General features: G+C 34.5%; 1 protein-coding gene across 1 annotated transcript; it reads right to left on the reverse strand.

Annotated features, from left to right (window-relative positions):
- Positions 1–9: 9 nt before the first annotated feature.
- LOC116160186 (odorant receptor 46a-like) lies at positions 10–18,225 on the reverse strand. Its single transcript, XM_031473323.1, has 6 exons — positions 18,120–18,225; positions 6,381–7,861; positions 6,228–6,327; positions 1,452–1,556; positions 183–338; positions 10–135 (listed from the first exon to the last, which is right to left on the reverse strand). The coding sequence occupies exons 2-6, from the start codon at positions 7,130–7,132 to the stop codon at positions 79–81; spliced, it is 1,170 nt and encodes a 389-aa protein (XP_031329183.1). The 5' UTR covers positions 7,133–7,861; positions 18,120–18,225; the 3' UTR covers positions 10–78.
- Positions 18,226–18,236: the final 11 nt, after the last annotated feature.

Here is an 18,236-nt window from a genome sequence, read left to right on the forward strand (position 1 = left end):
ACTTAAATGTAAATGGTTGTGCACAAACTTTATTTCAAAAAGACACTTGTGTAAATGTGACGTGATGCGATACATAGATTAGGAGTGGTACAGTTGATACAAAACCATTGCATAAGAACCAGCAGATTTTATCACCTAAAAAATAATTACAATTGAGTCAATTGCACAATTCATGGACTTACTGAAACCAATGACGAAAGGGAAAGGTTTACGAATTTGCCTGCTGTTAACGCCAACGGACGTTTCGAACGTTCCATAATAAGGAATAAACTTCGACGCACTTCTGGGCCACAATAGATCCATTCAGTCATGTAACAAGCGTCTAATACCATAGCACTCTAAAATAGCATTAAAATTTGCATTACAATTACGTTTCCATTAGATTATTAGAATAACAAAAAGAATAATAATTACCATTTACGAAGATTACATTATTACAGACATTTGTGGTAGATTTTTGAGACACTCATCATACACGATGAAAGAATAGGAAAAGTTTTGTACACGAACTGAATTTCTTTGGCTATAATAGGTAATGTAACATCTAGTGACGGGAACGTGATTTTATTAGAAAACTGTTTTGTCTTTGAATATAGAACAGTATACAAAGTCAGTTTTAGCACAACTCTCAAGCTCGCAATTATTTCGAAACTTATTTCCGGAAATTTGAAACGAGCAAAGCTAATCAGAGGGGCTATGTTCAATTAGACTTTACTATCTCAAAATTTATTGTTTTCTCTTTTCGATGATATAACATGTTAGTATTCAAGAAAATTTTTCAAAAAAATGTATTTTAATTAGATCAATAACATTAATCCAGATATCCTACATAAAAAATAAAACAAATGAACGTGTACGTTTCTTATTAAACCTTGAAGACAAAACGAAATTAGCAGTAAAATGGTTTTTATCGCAATGAATGTTCAAAATGTTCACCATTAAATGCAATGCAGTGGCATAACTTATCACAAATATATTGAAATGAACATTAATTTTTTCTACACTAATGCGGGGAAAGGGTGAAACGAATTCCAAAATCTTGAGCTGGTGATATCAAATGCTAATTTTATCTCAAACTAGCAGACAGACAGACAGACATGATTAAACCAATACGAGTGAAAAAGTTAAAGTCACAACGACTAGTTTCTAGGCAGCCAATAATGTGTTAGATAAGTCCTTCATTAGACCTATTTGATAGTTCTGAACAAAATAATATATTGCAATGTAATTTATGTTGGTTCGATAGTCCCTACATTTTCATTTAAAACTATCACATTTGAACGTGTTTCCACGTACCTACACGCTTTATCAATTCCATCTCTTCTCCAATTAATATAAGATTAAGGAGTGTTCCAACAACAAGACTAGCGGAGTAAAAGTCTTTAATAAATCGTTCTTGATTTTATTCAAAGACATCCGTAAAAAACGTAACAATAGAAATAACACTTTACCTGAACAGTAACTTCATTTCCGTAAGCGCAATACAACGTGATCTGGAACATGAGTGTACCCATAAGGTTCAAGGCAAATATACACTCCGGGCTTCCAGGTTCTGACTGAAACAAGGTGTATACAGGTTAAAAATTAAATAACACTAACTACTACATCAACAACTCCACTCAACGATTATTACTGATTTTTAAATGCCATTTCGAATTAGCTTCCACATTTGCACATTGTGAAAGAATGCTAAAGCGCTGAAGAATTACATAGGGAGGATATCGTGCTTAGGATTCTGGTCTGAAAGTACCAGGCAAACGGCGGGATCACAAGCTCATAGTGAACGTGAAAAATAGGAAAATTAATAATTTCAAATGGCATACATTAGATTTAAAGGATCTGAAACTGAAGAACCGGACTAATCCAAAGAATCAAAAAATCTTAAAAGTCCAAAAGATAAAATAATGGGAAGAACTAAAGGAAATTAAAGAATCTGATGAAGCATCCAAAGTATTCTAAAGAAACTCGAAGGGGTGACAAATCCGAGTGATCTAAAAAAGAACAATTCAACGGAATTGAAGAAAAGAAACAATGTCGATTTGAAATACAAAATCGAAAAGGCCCTTTTTGGCACATCTGTCACTCAAGCAGAGTACAATTACAAACTTTTTAACCAAAAACTACTTCACCACTCTTTCCACTCTTTTAGTCCAGTCAAATTATCATAATACCTTGCATCAGATGTGTCATTTCTATTATTTTTTTTAAATTTTTAGACTGAGTATGGATGTCAAAAATCCAAGTTTTCGACATTGAAAGACCTGTGCGAGCGACACAGCACTTGAAAATATGTCTTTTTTCTTATCATTTACGGGTTTTTGTAAGTTTTACTCCTGAAGGGCCGATTTTAACGCAATTATTGTCGTATACTTATTTAAACTAGACAAAATTTGTGACAATTCAAGCCCTTAACCGGCTCTGTAAGTCTAATAGTTTTGGAGATACAGCGTTTCAAAAATTCGTAAATTCTTCAGTTTTAATCAAATTTGACTTTTTTTCGCATAAAAACCTCATAACCATTTTTATTAATACTGTTCCTTGTATTTTCATATATAAAATTTTATGTCTAGTCAAAAAATATATCTTAAACAACACTGTTAATCCAAAAGATATTAATGGGTATAATACAAGGAGAAACCAGTTACCTGTACCTCGTCATAAAAAAAGTAGTTATGAAAGCACGACACTTTATTGTGGAATAAAGTTTTATAACAAACTATGGACAATGCAACTAAACAGCTACCTCTGAAACAATTTAAAACTACAGTCAAAAATCTTCTTACATCAAAAGCATTTTACACCACACAAGAATATTTAATTGATCAATAAACAAAACATTCTATTTATAAACTTAGCTTGTTAATTACTTTTTATATATTTTATGTAGTTTGTACGTTTGTAATTTTAATACTATATGTTCCAATGTTTTTATGTGATTTTATCTTTATCTTTTATCTATTTATTTAATGTATATGTGCCCTAAGCTTACGATGCAGTTTTTAGCAGTTTTATTGTAACGTGATGTCTGACTTGTCCTACATTCAAAAATGGATATATTGGATCAATAAAGATTATGATTATGATTATGATTATACTTTTGTTTGGTTGCGGGGATTTTGTGGTGAGGAGTCTCCATAAATACGCACAGAAGGAGCTAGAATGTTGATATCCTCTGGATCCTCCGCTTCTCAGATGATAAGAAAATTGTCATCATCTTCTTCTTCAGCAAGATCCACTACCTGTTGCATGGATTGCGAAATCTTTGAATTTTTTCCTTTTGCCTGACCTTGCTCGACAAGGGACACCGATTATAGAAGATCTGTGACAGTAACAGAAAGCACAACACTATGGTTTGAATAACCCATCACATATAAACATGGATATTTTTCCACTAAAAGACAAAAATCAATATTTCGTTTGCTTTCATTGCCCGAAATTTTTAGTACTTCTTCAACAAGTTTATTACGACTCACGACTTACGACAATTCATCGTGCAAATTTGGTAAGTTTAGTTTCTGCGAAAAAAAACGCAAATTTTGATAAAACTTGTGAAACTAATAAATTTACCAATATTTGAAGCGCCGTATCTCGGAAACTATTAGGCTTGCGGAGATCGTTAAGGGCTTAAATTGTCATAAATTTTGTCTAGTTCAAAAAACAGCAACATGTAGTGGATCATGCTGAAGAAGAAGAAGATGACAACTTTCTTATCAAGGAAGAAGCTGAGGATCCAGAGGATATCAACATTTTAGCCCCTTCTGTGCGTATTTATGGGGACTCCTCACCACAAAGTCCCCCCAAACGAACAAAATTATAAAAATGTTCATGATGTTTTTATTCGAAAAAAAGGCAAATTTGATTAAAACTGAACAATTTACGAAATTTTGAAACGCTGTATCTACAAAACTATTAGACTTACATAGTCGGTTAAGGGCTTGAATTGTCACAAATTTTGTCTAGTTTAAAAAAGTATACGACAATAATTGCATTAAAATCGGCCCTTCAGGAGTAAAACTTACAAAAACCAAAAAATGGTAAGAAAAATGACATATTTTCAAGTGTTGTGTCGCTTGCACAGGTCTTTCAATGTCGAAAACGGATTTTTCACATCCATGTTCATCCTAACAATTTAAAAGAAAAAATAGAGATGACATATCTGATGCACGGAATGCCCATTTTTTAGTCTAATTTGACTGTAGGTACTATTTCGGCTAGTGTGTAAACCATTTTGGAACTAAAATCTGAATCAATAAATTAATTTTCACTATCCCAAGGTTGTCACAATGGTGACTGGCAGCAAATGAAATTCTTTCTTTCCCATAACAATAAATAAGTGATGTTTTCGTTTGTTTTTGTTTTCTAACTGAACAAATTAAGATAGGTCGATTAATAGTATATTATATTATGAGGAGCTAAAGTGATACTTTTCATGGCGAGTCAGCGTTTGATGGCCGAGCGAAGCGAGGCCAGCAAAATACTGACGAACCAGAAGAAGTTACTTTAGCTCCGCATAATATATGCTATTTTTTCTTCAAACATGAGAATAACGCCAAAATAATGGTTTTCAAATCGTTATAGGTAGCCGTGAACGCGTCGACCGTGGTGACTATAACAATATTGCTATAGTTAGCCATTTGACGTTTTAATTGTGGATGAGTTTTTTGTAGGTAAGTATCTTTTCAATTTTTAGAAAATTACGACCTTAGTAATTTCTGTAATTCCTTTAGCGATCATGGATTCATATTGCACGCCACCTGACGTGGAGGAAGCGGCGTCCGAAAATTTACTTCCGACAAAACTTGTAGGAAATTTATTGATTGGTGTAAGCAAAAGAAACGCAGGAACCTTCTCGGAACATGTGCTTCTGGCTTATTTTGTTTAAAGAGACATGGTGGCTAGAAGTCCAATTGTGTGGCTGAAGGTTACATAGAAGACTCGATTTCAAATAAAAATGAAATTGCCCAAAAAATACTTTCGACAACTTTAGAAAATCAAGGTTTATCAGATGGAATGACTTCAACTACTCCATTTGAAGCATAAACCAATCCAGTTTTTGAAAATACTTCATTCATTCAAATAAGACAAGCTAAACAAAACTTGACTCTTCAAAACTTGGATGCTGCAGGAACGAGCTCAGGTTTTAATTTCAATAATGGTAATATGACTAACTGCACTTTCAACATTAACTATTATTTAAATAAATAAATAGCTTCTTTGATCGACTATATTTTTATTCTGTTAAAATTAGAAGGAAAGATCAACGCACTTACTAGGTGAACCAAGAACCTAATGTAAATAACATCAAATTGTCAAAGCAAAACAATGTGACACTGGCACTGAAGCGTTTTAATGCCTAGGCACTAAAATACTTCACTGCCGCTTGTTCGATTGTTCTAAAAAGTCAAACTTTAACTCAGAGTGCTGGGCTACGTAATGTCAATATTATATGACGTTTGAAGAAAAATAAATTAAATAAAGATTTTTCAAATTTTCATGAAAACGAATCGACCGATTTAAAAAAATCAAACATCAAAATAAAGTTGTCCCCCTTGACAAATCTTTTAACGTGTCTCGGTGTTTTTTTCTTTAATCAGTGGTTTTCGATAAATCCGCAGTGGGAAGTTTTTAAACGAACACCCTGTATAACGTAAAAACATGGTTTAGAGGGGATCATTTGCAGTTTTCCCTTTGTTCGCGTGCGTTTTAGCCCGTTTTAGTTTTTTTTTAATTTCACGACACCGGTTTAATTTCAAGGTAAGCGCTTGATATTTTCATTCCGTTATAGGTATAAAGGGGGTTTGCTTTACTTGTGTCCTTTTCCCGTAGCTATACCGTTATAATTTGTGCTTCCCTTCCGATTTGGGTAAGCGCTACCGTTTCCGACGGCCGTCATTTGCCCCAATGATCCCTGGAGTTTTCCATTTCTCCGTCTGAGTACCCATAGGTTTCGAAGTTCTGTTCGGAAACCGCCGCTATTACCACGAGTAAGGGTTGAAACCTCCTGGTGGCGCTCGAGATTTCTGTACCGTTCCAATGAAACTACCGCGCTGTTCTGCCGACTACCGCAAATTCGCAAAATATTTCAAATTATGTGCATTAAGACTTGTAATTAATTATTTTTTGCAATGGTTAGTGCCGCATTCGTGCCGGTGCTTTTCGCTTTTCATATCTCGGAACTATGTAGACTGATTCGTGCCGAATTTGTGCCGTAAAAGTTTACGACTTACGTTTATAAACGTGAATCCTGAAAGGCAAATGCCGCCAGCACTGCATAAGAATTGGCTTAAGAACACATAAGAGAATATCTTCTCGATTTGTTGTGTAAAGCTGCAAGAAATGTAAAGCTTAGTAATATTACATGCACATACCTATCGACTGACCTGATTACAGCAAGGTGATGAGTCGAACAGTCACTCAAATCTCTGTAAATTTGCTTATCATGTTTACTATACAAATTGATGTTATCGAGTTTTTCATTGCGAAATTCTTCAGTCGCAAAAATTATAGTTTGACGTAAAATAGCAAAATACGCGGAACACAGACCCATCATTCCCGTCGATAAATTATCGAATCCGATACTTATCCAAGCAGCCGCAAAAAGAGCAACGCTTTGAAAAACGTACACCAAAATGTAAACCATGACAGAATACTGTTTTAAGTCTAACGGAAACGGAAACGGCGTGATTCTTTCCTCTTTCGAAAATAACGGAGCCGATATTAAACAGGTATACGTGGTCATGCCGCTACAAAAAAACAGCTTCACCACAACAGTCGCAATTTTAATAATTCGTTTGAGGTGATGGTCGAACTCCTCTCTGTGATAAAAGAAATGAGGGGAACGAATGAAGTCCAAAAGCTCCAAAAAGGCCGGCATTTTAACACGGAAAACCGTAAATTTTAGTGAGCAATTGAGCATGGCTGTAAACATCGACCATCCTAGAATTAACTGTTTAAAATCTTTCACAACCATGGTACTCAATAGCAAAGACACTGCGAATAATACCACAATTCCGTAGGCAGATAATCCGTAAATCAGGTAGAAAATTGAGGCTTCTCTTCTTGGCCAAAATCCCGCAGTTTCCATTAATAGTCTTTGAAACTTAAATGCGTCGGTGTTTTGTGAGATTCCCATTTAGAAAAAAAGGCGAATGCTATTTTTCCAAAGAGAGAACTTATATATGTAGCACACTAACTGAATTGCGTGTGTAAAATGTAATATAAACTACTATTATAGGTACTCCTTCTTGATATAGTAAACCGCCCCATGAAGATTGGAGTAAGTAGTGGGTTGAATACAGAACGTATTACAAATTGGTACGTACGTATTAAGTACTTGTGAAAATTTCATGTCCTCTTGTCAATATTTCAATCGCGACGAATAGTCATGCATAGATAATTTTATCGAAATCGTCCGGATGTGGACATTTACGGTACGAAAAATAACCTAACTGAAAGACCCAAAATCGTAGCAATATCTAGAAGTAATTTTAAAGAATAATTAGCACCGTAAACGGCTAAAATTTAATCGAACATTTCCTAGCTAAGAACTCATCGTAACGGAGACTTGTTAAACGTAATAATATTAATCAATGTGCAGAGTTGTTGGCTTTTATGGTGTTTATGTTACGAGCAGTGATACTTCTGAAAATTTAATCGATAACTCTAAGAAAGGCGAACTTGTAGTTGATAACGAAATTATTTATCTTGTAGGAAAGTGTTGTTAAGTGATACTTCTTCGAGCCTCCAAAGAGGATGCAAATTATGATTACTCCCAAGCTTTGTCTCCAAGTGTAGGTAGCGTTGTCGAAACAATAAGTGTCCTCTTATGCTGCAGTCCCCATGAAGTGACTGGTGACGCTTTCTGAAACAAGCACAAAAAATCACAAGGATACTAAGTTAAAACCAATACGTTTTGACAGTAAATTACTCATAAATGTTGTCTGGAACACTGAATACATCTTCAAAAGAACATCTTTTGAAGCCCTTCATGTTGTCCAAAATTATAAAAAGTTGTTTGCGACCAATCTACGTAAGTACTTTAAATTTGTGGCCAGTGGCGTACTTCTGCATGGTAACGAGGGGGCTTGTTTTTTTTAATGACGGCCACTAGTTTTCATTACATGTATACTCTTCTGTGCACTTTAAAATATGTAATAAAACATAGTGGTTGCTACTAAAAAATATACATATATGGTTCCCTTGCCCATGTGGAAGTACGCCAAATCTAAAGTACGTGATCATTACGCGTGCGTGCTCTTTTATGTCTAAGAATATGTGGACCAAATTTAGAAGGAAATGAGACTACAGACAGACCGACAGACCGACATCATCGAGACCTTGTTTGATTCGAATTCCTGGTGCTTCAAAACGTGTAGTTCCGCAAAAAAAGTGGGAGGAGGGGGTCAATTTTTACCCCATTGCTCCCTTTACTAACGTGGGGATGGTAAAAATTTGTCATTTATTTGTTTTCTATTTATATTTAGTTTGGTGCAAACATATTCACCCCAGATATAATTTAACTTTTAGGTTCAACTTATGAAGTGTGCTTCAAAGCGAATCTTGTAATATGGTATAAGCTAGTTACTTTACAGGGATTAGAGACCGCTCTTGTAGAAAATAAATTTTATTCTCTGCGGCACTAGTAAAAATTTTATTGAAACAATTAATTGTTTGTAATGCAATCATTAATACCACGGGTAGCTCGGTAATTAATAAATGTTCAATGACTTTTATCTTTCGAAAGGAATATGTCCACAATCAATCTGAAAATTAAAACCTGATCTCTAGTTTGATCACTCTCAAATAAGTAGTCACATAAATTGAATTGTTTAAAGATATTATTGAAAATAATATCGCACCAACTCCAGTTTTCTTTACATTTTTTTGTGATTTAAAAAATGTATGTACATGATGTAATTAATACAAAATAATATTTAAACTCTGTCTTATGTTCACGTCCAAATCTAATTAATTACCTAGATTTTTTTAAATATTTCTAACTAATCAAACCCTTGGTACAAAATTTTATTCAAATAAATTTTTCTGGATACTAAATAAAATTTAACCCGTAGAAAAAAATGGTATTAATGAACTAAGAAAAATCAATTTCACAAATAAAAAGAAAAACCTTACTTTATCTTTGTTTGGGTTACTTATCGTTTATAAAAAAATACACAAATTGGTTCACGGGATAAATTCCCGTAAATCGACTCTAGAAAATGAATTTATCGCCGAGTTGAATTGTTCTCCCGTTGACAGCTAATTTTCTCTTTTGAAAAGGTAGCAGCGAATTGGAAAATTGGATGATTGAACGCCTTTTTTACAATACAATCGGACTTTTGTATCGCCAGGTAAAAACGCAAAACTTTAGTGCAAACACTTAAAAAAATAAATGAAACTGTCACCCCACCCTTCGTCACTGAAAATGAGTTCAGAATGCCACAAAAACTAGATTTACAACCAACATTACATTTATTTAAAAAAAAAAAAATGTAAAGCAGACTCGGCTTGCCCAAACTACACAAGAAATTTACTGGGTTTGTAAACACAAAATTTAAAAGCAACTCACCTATAACGTCATTCTGGTTCCCCCTCGATACTCCCGAAATTGTTTTGGGCGATTTTCAATATCTTCTTTAGTTTGGAAAATATGCCCGACTGCAAGTTTTAAAATTGACACCCTGTATGTATATAACAGCAACCTCGACAGCAACGTTCACATACGAACATAAAGCTTAACAAATAATGTCTAACACAAAGGAAAATCTACAAAAAGGAAACACACCTGCAACTTATTTCACATTATCTGATCAATCTAAATAAAAGCAAAAATTTCCTAATTTCAATTATAAACAAAAACGAACGATCTATAGCATAATCGCTCTTTTTCATAAAGCAAAATAATTATACGAAATTAGGTATGTGTGCTATCTTTGTTTTGATACGGTTCCATTAGGGAAGGTGGTAATATTAATTTTAACTTGTAAATTGCATCGTGTTCTAAAAAAAATTGCCACTGTTTTTGGTTGTTTTACTTTCCCTCAATGGAATATAAAGTTAACGTAAAGTAACATAATGCTAATCCTGAAAATTGTGTATACCTGTAGTATCTAAAAAAAACAAGCTAAAATATGATGCTTAGGGCTGATAGGTTGGGGGTATTTCAATATTCAGTTCCAACTGTACCAATTTATTTACACCTTTTAATTAAAATAAAGTTTCCGGTAATGGTTTTGGAAATTCAAGCATAACCCATTATTTCAGCGTCGCGTGACTTTCCTAATTGTTTTATATTATATTGTAATTAATAACTATCCCCCTTATTGAGTTCATATACCGACACATTCGCACATTTTCAGATAATTAAGTTTGGTAAAAGTATCATTGTGGGTTCGCAGAATATCGGAGCGAATGTTAACATATACTTTAAGTCATTGATTTCGAGAGGAGGGTGAGCGGAGGCTTGTGTCATAAATTGGTGACATTGTATCGCAGTAAGCTTTACCAGTCCTGACTTTCACGTTGAAGTCTCCCACCTATAGCCATTAGTTTGACCAAGGCATCTTCCTCAATACTGAAAACATCCGCCTGTCTTGACCTGGAATCTCTTGACCATTACTAGGTCCTCGAGTACCCCCCTATCCCAGGGAGTGGTTGTTATGGCACTAAATCCTCAAAATCTCGTTCTAGTCCACCCATGAAAATGTATGTTAAGGTTTCGCCAGTGAATGATTATAAACCTTTGGAACCTGTCATTTCCAGTATAAATTATGGTGCATTTGTTCTTCCGGGAGGTATTTATTCCTATTCATTTCGTATGGAGGTGTATCAAAGAAGTCAAATCCAGCATGGGACTTCGAGCTACTGGAAGTCCTTAAATACATAAGTATAAAGAATTTCCTTGTATTGACTGATAAGAGAGGTTTATGTTTGCAACTGGATTTCTTTGATCACGCATTTGATATCCAAAACAATATTTGTGATATAATGTTGGAACGATAGCGCGGTGGTAAGAGTATAACCATTGAATAAATAATTACTTATTACGTAAGTAATTACTTATTCAATGGTGTAACCACAGATATACGTAAAGAAACGTATATCTGTGGTATAACTAACAAATGAATCCTGCTGAAGCTGAAAAGATTTTATACAAAAGAACGAAAAGAAGTTTCAATCGTTCAGTTTATTGCAATAAATACAACTGTCAAACTAAAGCTCATGAGAGGAAATTGTGGTGGCGTCCTTTTGTCAACATTATTGACAGTACAGTCGTAGATTACTGGACGATTTATAATATTGCTAAATGTCAAATGAAGATAAGCCTTAGGTCTTGCTGAAATCCATCGATAAATTTGTAAAAATCTTTATCGATGTTTCGGCCTCTAAAACCAACTTATAACACATTCGGGTCATATTTGAAAGGATTGGGAATGCCTATCTTCGACACCCAGTATGCGTCCCATAGAAATAAAACTGTTATAATAGGAAATTATATTTATTAGAAAAAGAAGATCATTGGTATCTTAGTGCCTTTTCAAATTCAACAAACGATCTCTCCTCGCTTCTGATTGACATCTTCCTAAATAATTTAGAAACTAAACTATTTAACCAGGATGTCACGAAATCGCATTTCATGATCTATAAACGGTACGTCGATTCATTTACATTTACCCTAGAAATGGAATTCGAAACGATGTTTCTAAACTTCGTCGAAACGTTCATCCGTCGTTACTCAACTCATCCCGCGATATAAGGGTTTAGACTAAACCTACCATCCTCCTTTGCGCCCCTTTAACTCTTTCCTGTAAATCAGAAAGAATTGGGAAGTCTGGGGCGGTTTTGATACTTAATGGGTATGACGACATGTGGCCAGAACGAGTTTTTACAGGGATACATCCTGGGAAAAAGAACAGAGGAAGGCAAAGGCGTTCTTGGAATGTGCAGGAATCAGACAAGCAATGGAAAGAAGATGACACTCAATGAGGATATGATTGACGATAAAAGAACTTGAAAAATCTATTCAATATCGACATAACAAATTATTTAGTTATGCGTAATGGCAATGTGATAACGAGAAACCAGTCGGGTTAAGAACGCGTCATCTTCAGTTAATTTCTAAGGTATTGCGAAATTAGTTTTGCCTTCGACGATAAACCGCACGCAGTGCATTTCATTTGTGCGCCAGTTTTAGCGATTTGGTGAAAGATTGATCAGGTCAGTTTCAAGTTTCCATTTTATTAATAAAATAAAATGCATGTACCTACACGAAAACTAACGCCAAAAAATATGCATCCCTAATTTTGTTGATGACAATTTCGTGAATTGTATTGGAAATTGCAATACGTGAGATATTCATATTTTCATGCACGTTTTTTTTTGTATTCCTCTTTGGCACAGCTTTGTTTCCAATACGCAACCAGAGGCCCTCAGAAAATTTGCTGTTACTACTGTAATGGCCTACCGTTTCTAAAAATTATCCTATAGTAGGGTAGAATTTGAATTTGACAGTGTAACTTAAAGGTTAAATTTAATTAACAGTAGTACGTAAGGGGTATTTGTATTTGTAGCGGTAGTGTTCAGACGTGTTTGGTTTCTCTGCACTAAATTAATAATTATTTAGTCAAAAATGCCTAATTTATGTAACCACTGTCATGCTAATTTAAATCCTGACAAGGAGGTGTGTTGTGATAAGTGCAAATCTTATATTCATGCACAATGTGCAGGGTTATCGCAAGTGGAAGTTCAATGTATACGAGCCAAGGATAGAAAGATTATTGAATTTAAATGTCAAAAATGCCGTTCTGCAACTGCAGATTTGGATGAAATCAAGGACTTAATAACTCAGTTAAGGGCAGAAATTGAACAATTGAAACAGCAGCGTCAGAGAAATCGGGATACATGCAATTATCGCGGAGATATCAGATCGGCAACGCCGAGAGAACAACATTATATTATTCAATGTGGATGAAAAGGATGATGATCTCCAAGCGGTGGAAACTACTATATCGTTACTATCAACTGCCGTGAGGGTTGACAGCATAAAATTATCTCGAATTGGAAGCGCTCGGGCGGACGGTAAGTCTCGTCCGATAAAAGTGATATTAAGTAGTCGTTCCGATGTGATTACATTGCTAAAAAACAAGCACAAACTACGTGCTACCGGTAATAAAATTTCAATTGTAGCGGATCAAACTCCCATGCAACGTAAATATTTGAATGATTTACGCGTAGAGTTAAATGATAGACTGGGCAAAGGCGAAAAACATTTGACTATTAAATACGTGAGAGGAGTCCCAAAAATCATTTCGGCAAAAAACTAAATGCAACGTCCAACGCCAACGCTAGTACAACGAATTTTTGTAATTTTGCTCGCATCAATTGTTATTTTCAAAATGTGCGCGGACTTAGATCCAAAATTGTCAACTTTTACTCCCAAGTGTGTGAATGTGAATATGATTTAATAAACCTTGTTGAAACTGCACTCACAGAAGAAATATCCAGTTCAGAACTATTTCCTTCACGTTATACAGTATATAGATGTGACCGTAGATACGCATTAACTAATCAAAGATGGGGTGGAGGTGCTTTGATTGCGGTAAAAGACACTGTAGTTTCTCAAATGTTAGATCTTTCTTTTATAATTAATGTATTACCCTCAATCGATATCGTTGGTTGTAAATGCTACTTTAATGTTGCTACTGTTTATGTTTTTAACATCTACATACCTCCTTCAACATCTCCAAATGTCTACCAAGACTTATTTGAATTGATTGAAACTTTTGAATTTGATCGGAGCAAAATATTCATAACAGGTGATTTTAATATTCCACATTACAATAATGAGAGTGTGTGCGATACAAAAAGCAGAATAATGAAAACCTTTATCGATACTCTACACTTAACACAATATAACCGCATTCCCAACGCTAACAACAGGTGCCTAGATCTAGTAATGAGTGATCTAATTTGTTTTGTAAGCCACGATTATGCCGCATTACTCACCGAAGATGGCCATCATACAGCTCTTCAGATATTCACCCAGTTAGCTTCAAAGCCGCTACCAAACTTTACTAGGAATCAAGACAACACACCGTATAACTTTAAAAGAGCCGATTACTATAGTTTGTACAATCATCTTCAGGCCATAAATTGGTCTTTTTTAGACGACTGCCATAATGTAAACATCGCTTGTGATCAATTCTATGCTGTTCTGTACGAGTTACTTGATATTTACGTTCCACGATGCTTTTATGCGCAATCTTATTATCCAAAATGGTTTACAAAAGACATTATTAGAAATATTAATCTAAAATCAAAATATTTGAAAAAATACCGCACATACAAACGTGACCAGTATTTAATTGCATATAGAGACATACGCCGAATAATAAAGAAGCAAATTTCCAATTCCTATAATTCATATATGCATGTGGTAGAAAATTCTTTTAAAGTTAACGCCAAGCAATTTTGGACATTCATCCGAGAAAAGAAATCTACTCCTCGTATTCCAGGCATCATTAAATACGGTGGCAAGGTATCCTCGTCACCGAAATCAATTATTGAAGTGTTCAGTGAATACTTTAGTAGTGTATTTGTAAATGTTCCCTCCAACACCCAGGATAGTTTAGAAGATTTCAACATGCCAAATATTAACGTTACTGTCATTTCCGAAAGTGAAGTCAAAGATGCCATTAATAAATTAAAAGCTAAGACTACTGTTGGTAAAGATTTAATCCCAAGTTTTCTTGTAAAAGATTGCAGAGATGTTTTTGTAAAACCATTGAGTCTAATTTTCAATACTGCTATAAGGACTTGCGTTTTTCCCGAGATATGGAAAGTTGCTAATATTACTCCTGTCCTGAAGAGCGGAGATGCTAACAACGTGGAGAATTATCGCCCGGTTAGTCTATTGAATAACTTCAGTAAGGTGTTTGAAATCACATTGTATAACAAAATATATTGTAATGTTAGGAATATAATTTCGGAGTGTCGGCATGGATTCATTAGCAAGCGTTCGACGTTAAGCAACTTAACATGTTTCAAGCAATTTGTATCTGAAGTATTGGATCGAAGAGGACAGGTAGACGTTATCTACACCGATATATCAAAGGCTTTTGATCGAATACCACATCAAATCATAATAAAGAAGCTACGTCGCTACGGATTTCATGAAAACCTTGTACGTTTACTTCAGTCGTATCTCAAGAATCGTGTTCAAACTGTTACATTTAATAATTTCACATCGTCACCGGTGCATGCAGGGGTTCCGCAGGGTTCCAACTTAGGTCCTCTCTTGTTTTGCTTGTTTATCAACGATGTAGCTGACGTTATCTACTGCCATAAGTTACTATACGCAGATGACTTGAAGATATACTCTATTATATCGAGTGCTGAAGACTGTTTACATCTCCAAACAAACGTTAATGCTTTAAGCAATTGGTGTAATGTTAACTTGTTGTCTCTTAACGTCGCGAAGTGTAAAATAGTTTCTTTTACCCGTACAGTGCGCCCAATTCAGTTCGAATACACTATTAATGATGCAAAATTACAACGTTTTTTCTCAATAAAAGATTTAGGTGTCACGTTTGATAGTAAATTTACTTTTAGTGACCACATCAAAGATGTCTGTCATTCAGCAAATCGTATGCTTGGATTTATAATTAGAAACTGTAAACACTTTTCTAATCAATTAGCACTTCGATCGTTGTACTATAGTTTAGTGCGTTCTAAAATTGAGTACTGTTCACTTATATATAATCCGACATACACGGCCCATAAGAATGCTCTTGAATCTATACAAAGAAAATTTCTAAAATTTTTGCACTATAAAACTTATGGTACTTATCCTGTGAGAGGTTTTGATCACAAAGAATTGCTGCATATGTTTCAATTTCAATCATTAGACACTAGGAGAACTATCAATTATGTAACATTTCTATTTAATCTACTACACAATCATATTGACTGTCCTGATCTATTGAAAGCTATCAATTTTAAAATACCTCATACCAGTGTACGGAATACTAGCTCTAGAACATTTCACTACAACACTCCCCGCACAGAAATTCTATTTCAATCACCTATTGTCACTATATGTCGTATATTTAATTCGATAAGCCAACGCTGTGATATCAACAATTCTAGCTTGCCATCAATATTGCAACAATGTTTACATTGATTTTTTGTCTTTTATTGCTTCTTATTTTTCATGTTATATACACAATACGGAAATGCATTGTTTTGTCAGCATTTTTGTTTCGATTTTCTGTGGGTACCTAACCTGCATTTGTAAAGTAAATCTTTATTTACTTTTCTAATGTTAATTTTGTTTATTAGAGTTCTTTTATGTTAATTATAAGTTTACTAATTTAGTTATTTTAGCTATATGAAACACTACGTGCTTAATGAAGTTAAGTTAAGTTTGTCCTGTAATTGGAAAGATTTTCTGTTGGACATTTATTAAATATTATTATTATTATTATTAGCATGGTAAGCAAAGGATTCGGAATTATGGCTTGACAATAATTATGACTCGTGAAGTAAAATGTAAAGAAAGCATTCAGCATTTCTCTTTAACAGCTACGTAAAGTAAAAATGTGCAAATATTGCGATTTGATTTATATGAAACAATTATCGCTAGAATTTGTTTGAGTCGTATATAAAAAGCGGGTTGGTTTTATAGTTATAATGTGTAATGAGAAATTGGTTTATATAAACAGTATCATTGCATTGTTTGGATATAGTTATTTAGCTGTAGGGATATTTTAGTGGGATTTAGTCGGAATTAGGTTTCTTTTCTCTTTTTAAAATGTTTATAATAAATTGCTTATTTTCATTGTTTACATAAATATAGGTATATGCATTCATTTTGATAATTCTTTGGAATTATTGCTACTTTACAAGGGAAAGTAAAAAGAGTTTTATCAAGAAAAAGCCGAGGAAAAAGCATAAATGCGAATTACTAACTAATATTTTTTCCAAATTTTGGTTACAAACTATAGGCGATTAATGAAATATCAGTGAAGGCGAAATGAACTAAATTCTTTCCTCTTTTAAACTACTTTTACCTAAGCTACCTGGAAGCAGAGTCGGATTTACAGCTTGCGGGGGCCCCCAAGCACGAGATAGGGATGGGACCTTAAAACATAAAGTTTAGTAAACGTTAGAGTAACACATCCTAATTCATTTTACAAGCTTCTGTACGCGACATTTCAACTGCACCGGGGGGCCCCCTTGGATTGGGAACCACAAGCACGTGCTTGTACGTAAATCTGGCCCTAGCTGGAAGTAAAAGTACAGAAAGGTAAGTTCCAAAGGCACTTTCAACAAAACAAGACGAAGAAATTAAAAGAAGAGTTTATACCTATCACGAACCTGAGAAATTCTTCAATCCTTATCGAGTTTTCCAACGTTACACTATCAGAACGAATATCCCGGGGAGAGGTCACTAGATCAAACCTAAAAGTTACTGAAAATGCATTTTCTGTTTCCTACATTCACCCTATAGACTCCACTACAGATTGCTATAATTACAAATTGTTTCGACAATTGTTACCATGGATTTTAAACGATGCATAATCTAAAACTCAATTAACTTTGAGGGTGAAATCGACCATTTTTAGCAATTATACCGAAACTGCGTTTTCTCTTTGAATGGTGGGGCGATTATTTTTAAGGGTAAACTCCGGCATGCAAATGAATCTCATTATCAGATGTCAACCATTTAACACTGGCTACGCGAAGCAGCTGTGTCAGACTAGGTTCTTATAAGATCACTCCTGATCCTGAACGTGAATTTTCCCTTGAGCGAGTTCTTGTAAGAGAGTATACTTCTGAGATTGAATCTTCTGGGAACAGATTTTCGGAGGCGAATGTGTCGCGGGGCGAATTTTCACCTTACCGAGACGAATCTTTCTACAACGACCGCACGGCATTATGTTCGCACGAAGGGTGGCTTTTCAACTGCAGCTGACACAAGTTTATGTTGATAAATGTTAATACCTAGAGGTACTCGCAAACGAATCTACCAACGTTAAATGCTTTCTTATTGTTTAAAGAGAAAGCAAAAAAGCACACTTTTGCTTTGGAAATAATTAGGCAAATAGGACGCTACTTACGTATCATTGTATATCCTGTGCAATATCGGGTAAAACACAACTACTTTACGTCCGAGTGAGGTACACTGCGAATTAGATTAATGGATTGTGTCTTATATTTTAGTGCAGTTAATAAAC

This window comes from Photinus pyralis, unplaced genomic scaffold, assembly GCF_008802855.1.
Source record: "Photinus pyralis isolate 1611_PpyrPB1 unplaced genomic scaffold, Ppyr1.3 Ppyr1.4_LG1, whole genome shotgun sequence".
NCBI lineage: Eukaryota > Metazoa > Arthropoda > Insecta > Coleoptera > Lampyridae > Photinus > Photinus pyralis.

What these genes read in the sequence shown, in the direction of transcription:
- LOC116160186 (XM_031473323.1), bottom strand. Translation starts at nt 7,132, where the DNA reads ATGGGAATCTCACAAAACACCGACGCATTTAAGTTTCAAAGACTATTA. An exon ending in CATCACCTTGCTGTAATCAG is followed by an intron (nt 6,328 to 6,380) that starts GTCAGTCGATAG and finishes CATTTCTTGCAG; the next exon opens with CTTTACACAACAAATCGAGA. An exon ending in GAAATGAAGTTACTGTTCAG is followed by an intron (nt 339 to 1,451) that starts GTAAAGTGTTAT and finishes ATGCTATTTTAG; the next exon opens with AGTGCTATGGTATTAGACGC.